The sequence below is a fragment of the Apiospora phragmitis genome (assembly GCF_038363925.1).
Source record: "Apiospora phragmitis strain CBS 135458 chromosome Unknown utg000011l:1.0-3236445.0:1.0-3240683.0, whole genome shotgun sequence".
Lineage (NCBI taxonomy): Eukaryota > Fungi > Ascomycota > Sordariomycetes > Amphisphaeriales > Apiosporaceae > Apiospora > Apiospora phragmitis.
Genome location: NW_027117411.1, coordinates 863,875 through 871,571, shown reverse-complemented (window position 1 = coordinate 871,571; position 7,697 = coordinate 863,875). Strand labels below are relative to the sequence as shown.

The 7,697-nt window shown below is 49.5% G+C and overlaps 2 protein-coding genes across 2 annotated transcripts; one reads left to right on the top strand and one right to left on the bottom strand.

The window, feature by feature from the left end:
- Positions 1-1,575: 1,575 nt before the first annotated feature.
- PG994_013089 (Pro-apoptotic serine protease) lies at positions 1,576-4,755 on the bottom strand (the record flags this gene model as incomplete). Its single annotated transcript, XM_066864498.1, has 4 exons — positions 1,576-1,808; positions 1,863-4,160; positions 4,214-4,463; positions 4,519-4,755. 4 exons carry the CDS (start codon positions 4,753-4,755, stop codon positions 1,576-1,578), a joined length of 3,018 nt encoding a protein of 1,005 aa, XP_066709459.1.
- Positions 4,756-5,586: 831 nt separating this feature from the next.
- Positions 5,587-7,401, top strand: PG994_013088 (NEDD8-activating enzyme E1 regulatory subunit; the record flags this gene model as incomplete). Its single annotated transcript, XM_066864497.1, has 6 exons — positions 5,587-5,779; positions 5,846-6,015; positions 6,073-6,645; positions 6,701-7,007; positions 7,066-7,253; positions 7,321-7,401. Coding segments are annotated over 6 exons (1,512 nt in total), but the record flags the coding sequence as incomplete, so codon positions are not given.
- Positions 7,402-7,697: the final 296 nt, after the last annotated feature.

Genomic DNA, 7,697 nt, shown 5'->3' with positions numbered 1-7,697 from the left:
TAAAAAAGAATTTTAATATAAATATAAAAAAAGTAATTAATATATTTAAAACTATATATATAACTTAAAATAATACTAATTTTATAATCTATTTACTAATGCCTTATATATAAAATTTCCACCTTTATTACTCTTAACATGTAATTATAAATAGACACTAGTGAATGGGCGTTCTAGGCTTAAGTCGATACTAAGAATCGCTGGAAGTAGGGCTTATTGTTGGTCAATCGCGATGGAGCTCGTTTGTGTACATAGAGCCTGTAAGAGATAGCAGTCCCACCTTTCTACAGAAGGCAGTGCAACTCTAGCACTTCATAGTGTTCCTAGGATGGATCAAGACAGCCTTAACCACCAAAAGTCCTTTCCCGTGAACAGCAATGAAGAGACAGCCGAACTCGGCTCCTAGCAGCACAGCATAATATCTCACTTACATTTTCGCTACCAAACCAACTGATGGGAAAGTTCAGAGCTTTGACGTGTATGTACCATCTCTGCAGGCGATGTTCTTTACCTATATTTGCAGCAAAACGGAGCAAAAACATACGACACCGAGGATTCCCAGGTCGTCACCGACCCTAGTACTAATTCGGCTCTCTGCTGCTTATAAATGGGAGAGCGGACGGGATCCCTAGTATTCAGCAGGATATGGTCGTATGTGAAAAAAATGCCTGTTGTAATATCCTATATAGCGTTATGGAGGCTGAGGTGGATGGAGGTAGGTAGGCACCTGATTCAGGATACACTGGGAGCAACCCGCAACCAGGATGACCCCCAGACGGCCATGCCGCTGACGAGCTACGGGGTTGATAGGATTTCCCGCTCATGGTTTGAAAGTGTTGGGTGTGGCTTGAAGTCCGGGATGTGCATACTGAAAACTTGACATTGAGCGACCTTGAATGTAGAATGGCCAAGAAAACAGAGACAGAAGCAAATAGGAAGCAAACAAGCAAGCACAACCATTAGATGCAAAAACCACCATGAATTTAAATTTTTCCTAGGTGGTAACAAAAGGCAGTGGAAAATGTAGAATACTCTAGATTGGCGGCAAAAACTTATCACAATAATGGAGAACAGGGAGCGTAGCTGACTTCTCGGGAAGAGAAAGAAATCAATAGTCAAGGTGGAAAGGTGCACACAGCAGTGTTTGAAGGGTTTTACAGGTGCGACATACTGAAGCCCAATATACGAGCTACCCCTATTTGGACCTGACAACGTTCCAAAATCAGCTCTGAATACTGCCTGGTACTCTCATGGCCATTAGCAAACACACGATGAGGCGGAAAATTTGACATGATGTGACTGACTGACTTGAGAAACCTCTCAATCTTTTTAGAATGTGGACGGGTGCACAGAGGCCTTGTAGCAAAATCCACAGCAATTACTTCAGGCAAACACAACGACTCGTGGCACGTATGCCTAAGAACTCGACGAGAAGGACTTATATCTCCCCGCCGCAAAGTGTCCATACAAGTTTGTTCACGAATTAAAAAGCTCCTATACAAATCCGATCTGTCTCTATGAGCCTTGGATATAGAGGCATCTCATCTCATCTTATGCTGCCGAGTTAGGACCATGTCAGATACCACCGACAGCCTCATCTAGCTCGCCAGTGTCCTCTGCCGTGGTTGGCAGTAAGCCTTCCTTTGGTTCTCCCTCATGCACCTTGTTGTCTTCGTATGTGACGCGTTTCCATCCGTTGGGCGCAGACCCATCCTTGATCCATTCCATAGTCGGGAAATAGTGTTCATTCTTCTTCATCGTGATCATCCACGGTACGTTATCAAACGTCATTGCCTTGATCCGGAAATCTATAATAGGTTAGTCCGCATTATTGCTCTATGTTCAGCACATGGTGGACTCACAAGTATTGTCTGGGATGTTGACAACAGCTTCCAAAAACGACTTGAGATCCGGAGTCGGCTTGTTGTTGATGTGCGTAATGAAGTTGGTCGGTGCCAGCCCGTACTGATACGCCGGCGATCCTCTAGTCCGTGCGGAAACATATACTTCGCTGTGCAGCTTGCTTATTTGTTGGCGAACGGCATGATGCGGCGCATGTAAGATAGCCCCACAGAAGGACACCGCGTGGTCAGTTTCCACATCATCTGCAAGGACAGTGGGCACTTGGAGGTGAAGCTCCTTGCTCTTCCGCACTATGACAGCGTCGAGTATGTCATGCGAGTACATCACATCCAGCTCCGATACACGGGTGATCATATTGCCATTCAGAGTTAAGATGATGTCCCCTTCCAAAAGCACTTGAGGCTTGTTGCCACGCTCAAATGTGCGCTTGGACACCATGAAAAGCTGATGTGTATGCTGGTTGGCGACAGAGACCTTGTGAAGCCAGTCCTCACTGACCCCCATTACACGTGCCTGCGCCATGTGTATCGCCCTAAATTCCATGGACAGTATGCGGAGTTTGGGGACTACACCTTTCTGGATTTGAGATATCACAGGCAAGAGGGTTGGCGTAGCAAGACCAAGGTGATATTCCTCATCTCTGGAGCTATGTGCGGATCTCTCTCCTAGATAGGTGAGCCAGAGAGCTTGGACTGTGCCGTCCTTGTCGACAAGAACACCGCTTCCGCACTGGCCACTCAGGTTGGTATCAACTGTGATCGCGTCGACATTGGTAGCACGATACCTCGGTGCCCCGGAGTTAGCTGGAATGGCAACAGCCGTGATTTCTGTAACCGTCGTGGTGGTGTGGACGATCTTGCCACTGCGGTTGTACCCCAGGAATGTTGTAGGGGCTCCCTGGGTCAGGTATTCGGTACCTAGCTTGGCACTCTGGACCGGAGCATCAACCAGTTTAGGATCGTACTTGATGACGGCATAGTTCTGCAGAGGATGTAGAAATACTACCTTGCCCTCAACAACGATGGAGTCGGCAATCGTAATCCAGATGTCGCATAGATCGTAAGGCACAATGGCTCTCGAAATCACAACGAGCCCTGCTTCAGCATCAATCACGACACCCATCCCCCATTTCCGGTTTCTTGGGAAACCATCCAACTTGACAGGCATGGTGCAGCTGACGTGTACGAAACTTCGCACTAGATCAGCCACAGCAGGGTGGGACGTATGCTGAAGACGGATGAAGCTGCCTTTGCGGCATTCGGGGGGCTCTTGCGGCAAGGCGTCGGCCAGATCTGTGAAATCCCAGAGACCAGAAACATCATTACGTACTGCAAGACGCATCTTTGTCGACCAATGCCTATCAACGTTGATAATTGTCGTGTTGAGGGTGTGGAGGTCTCTCAAATGCTTGTATGTGACGACCACTCGCTTCTTATCGGGAATTTGTTTCATAGTTTCGATGAAGGACTCGAGATCAGGCGTTTCCTTTTGGTCGACAGATTGAATCATCCAGCCATTATCTGCAGATTCAAAACGGAAAGACCCCGTAGATTCGCATACAAATACACCTTTGCAAGCAACACCGTAGAGGCGCGCTTGCTGATACGAAAGACTGTGGAAGCTTGCCCCAGCAACTGAGACGAATCGATCAGGCGTGATTTGGTGCAGATCTCCAACTTGAATCTCTACCTCGATCGTCTCACCCCCTCGAAGGAGCAAAAAGCGAACTGTCTTGCCCACATGGGAATCGAGAATGTCATCAAGGCGGATGAACTGGGTCAAAACCTCGTCGTTGACTTTGATCAAGACATCACCCTCTTCAATTTTGTTGTGAGATGGGCCCTCCGGTAGACAAATCTCAGCCACAAGCATGTTGGTTTCCTTTGGGAACTGCTTGCGCACAGCAGCCTCCCACTCTGGAGTGAGACCAAGTCGGCGACATTCGTCAAAGGGCTTCAGTAGGAACTGGCATTGAATGGTGCCCCGTTCAACGGGTCTTTCCTCTTGTATGCACTTGAGGGCCCGCAAAGGTCGGTCCAATGGGAGAAAATAGTCGGTCGAGGCGCCGTCCGATCTTCCGCCAGCTTGGAGAGCTATCGCAAATCCATCAATGTTGACGACGGGACTGCCGGAACTTCCTCCACTGGCAGCGGCATTCGCTTGGTAGTAACATGTGTTGAAGTCACTGTATCCCTCACCGTATTCTGGGGCATTGCGATCAAGACGGCTAATGACACCAGACAGAATACTGAGCTTCTCGCCAGCATCATTTCCAACAACACGAATTTCGACACCAACTGCTATTTCATTAGTGAAGCTCAACGAATCGACACGGATATTGATCACGCACCTTTGGCGAACTCGGGCCGGAGCGTCAGGGCGGAGACGGGCATGTATTTGATAGCCTCTGGATTGAACCTAAGGATACCAAAGTCATGGACCGGATCACGGTAGACCGGGTAAGCGTCTACCTCCTCATGGTTATCAAACACGACGTAGCCCCAGAACGGGCCAGAACCCACGACGTGTCGGTTGGTCAAGATGTAGCCCTTCTCAGCATCGACTACGAAGCCGGTGGCTTCGCTCGTTAAGCGCAGGGTCTGTATCGAAAGCGCAAGTTTGACAGAAACGAATTGAGACGACATTTCTAATGACCTTTTCAACAGTATCTTGCCATTCTGCGCTTTCGCCAGGCTGGAGTGGATAACATGCACCATGCTCTTCCCACTCGTCGGCCGGCTCGTGGGCATCTCCCATCACCAGCTCAGGAGTATTGTCTCCGGGTGAAACCTTCCCATTGCTGAGACGATGTTGCTTCTGTGGTCGCTCGTCGGCTATGAACGAGCCTTGTTTGCGCTTCGAGGAGCGCGTTGTTGGTCCGGGACCATTCATATTCGCAGCTTGGACTGCCTGTGTTCCTCCTTCCGTCGTTTCGAGTTCGGGGTATTTGACGCGATGGGATACGAATCGGCGATACGCAGGAACGAAATTTCGTAGCGGTCGAAGGGTTGGTAGAGAAGACTGATTGGCAATGAAACGGAAGGTCGAAGATTGTATAGAAGTCGTCAAACGAAGGTCTTCTAGTCGACGAAGTGAGGCGTGACGGTTTGCGAAGCTTACAAGGCTGATGAAGCAGTTACGCAGACGGAGGATGGAGCGCCTCATCCAGCACAGTGACAGGAAAGGGAAAAGACGACACGAAGTCAGGACCAAAACCTCTGGGTATAATTGACCAACTCCAAGCTCCCCATTGAAGGAAAAGGGGAATGAATATACTAGAGTACAGTCCAACGGCATTCGAAGTTGGGACAAATTTTCGGACCACGCTCTCTCTCTAACCTTAGTGAGTGACGCTTGTTGCGATGTTGGTGCAGCAGCCTGAGCGCGCCCACAGTATATTGAATGGAAGCCATCCACCCGTGAGAGGCTGATGTGGCTAAGTAAGCTCATGCGATAAGATAGCTAACCGCTAAACGTCACTGCCTGGCTCAGGTCACAGTGCCTAACACCTAACACAGCACGCCGTGAACATCGACACCTCAGAAAACAAAGCAACACAGAGAACCCAATACATGAGACTGTTAAATTCCACCTGATGCACCCTGGAAGTTAGTGAACCATAGATTCATCAAACCGCCAAAAACACTCACGGCTCACAGCTCACAGCTCACGGCTCACGGCTCATCTCAATCAACATCGGCGAGATCCCACTAACGTTTCAACATGACCGAGATAGTGATGAGCCAGACACCCCCAATTCTCCATGGGCCTTCCGACAAAGAGAAGAAGTATGATCGACAGTTACGATTATGGGCGGCCAGTGGTCAAGCAGCTTTGGAGTCGGCGAATATTTTGCTTGTGAATTCAGGCAGCGGCACAGTGGGCGTGGAGACGTTAAAGAATCTGGTACTACCAGGTAGGTCAGCACCTGAGAATATGGCCAAATGCTTGATGTTATGATGAAGTGCTGACAAGATCACAGGCATAGGTCGATTCGCGATAGTGGACGAGGCTGTCGTGAAGAATGCCGATCTGGGCGTGAACTTCTTCCTGGATGAGACTTGCCTTGGTAAGCTGCGATCGAAGTGCTGCACAGAGCTTCTCCAAGAACTGAATCCTGATGTTCAGGGTGAATGGTTCCCAAAGCAGCAGGTATGTTTACAAGGTCTGGTTGCATGAGAACGAGGGCATAAGCTGACCGTAACACAGGGGCCCGTCGAGCTTGACCAAGTCCTCTTGGAGTCGCCGACTTATACGCTCATCATGTACACCATGCCCATTAGCTCCAAAGACCTGGCTGCACTGGAGGAGTATGGGCGGGAACATCATACACCATTGATTGCCATCCATTCAGCTGGATTCTACTCCTACTTCAGCATCAAGCTGCCCGGTACCTTCCCCATAGTAGATACTCATCCTGAGGCGGAGAGAACAATTGACCTACGCCTAACTAAGCCTTGGCCAGAACTTGCACAGTTCGCTGAGGAAATGACCAAGGATATGGACCAGCTTGATGATCACGAACACGGCCACTTACCTTATGTTGTTCTACTTCTTCACTATCTCGAGAAGTGGAAGGAAGCCCACGATGGAAAGCTGCCGACAGAGTACAAAGCAAAGCTTGAGTTTCGGGAAATGGTGGCAAAGAGTGCAAGAATAAACAATCCTGAAGGGGGAGAAGAGAACTTTCAGGAAGCTGTGGCGGCGGTGAACCGGAACATCAAAGAGTACACACTCGAGTCTACACTGGCGGAGGTTTTCGCCCACGAGGCTTCTGGTAACGTACGTATATAAGTACTTGGGGGATGTATATTGAACCCTACTGACTCTTTCACAGGTCGATGCCAAATCCTCTTTCTGGGTGATTGCAAGAGCCATCAAAGAGTTTTACCAGAATTACGGCTGTTTGCCACTCCCCGGAGGCTTGCCGGATATGAAAGCGCAGTCCAGCGTATACGTCAAGTTGCAGGGCCTGTACAAGGCTAAAGCCCGGAAAGATGCTCAGGAAGTACTCGAAATAGCAAGGTCTCTTTCGGCTGGCGGAGACGTTGACTCTGCCGAGGTCGAGCTGTTCTGCAAAAACGCTTCCTTCGTTAAATTGGTCAATGCTACGACTGGCGACCAAGACCTAAGCAAGGTTTTTGGTGAGCATCCTTCGTTTAGATGTCACGTATAGTTGCGTACTACTAACCAGTATTCCAGAGGAGCAAAAGGCAAACGACAGCCTTGCCGAAGTTACCATGATACCGTTGTCCCTTCTCCCCATATATCTTGCGCTTTCAGCAACCACGCACGAGCCCAGAGCTTCTGTCAACCAGATAAAGGCAAGAGCCCGCAGTCGTCTTCCTGCAGCAGCCGACGATATGCGCGTCTCGCAGGCTTGTGAAGAGGTTTGCCCGAGCTGCGGGCGGCGAATTGCACAACATTTCCGCACTTACAGGAGGCATGGTGGCGCAGGAGGCCATCAAGATCATCACGAAGCAGTACATACCCATCGACAACACCTGCATATTCGACGGCATCGCCAGCCGGTGCCAGGTACTTAGGTTGTAAGGGTGGACCATCGATAGGGCACTAGGGATTAAAGACCGGCATTGGCGTGAGATTGACGCCCAGTGTTCATGACTGGTGATAGGCGTTCTACGTGGAGAAATTGGAGTTTAGTGGGCCCTTCTGGGAAGACCTGGAGCTTGGCGGATATTCTGATGATACTGCGGCACACCATTCCAGCTGTGGTAGCAATGTCTGGGGCCTTTCTTCGGACCGCAGGCCCTTGCAGTAACCTTCTGGATGGATGCAGTTGCATGGTTTTGGACAAGAGTAGAAACAAGAGC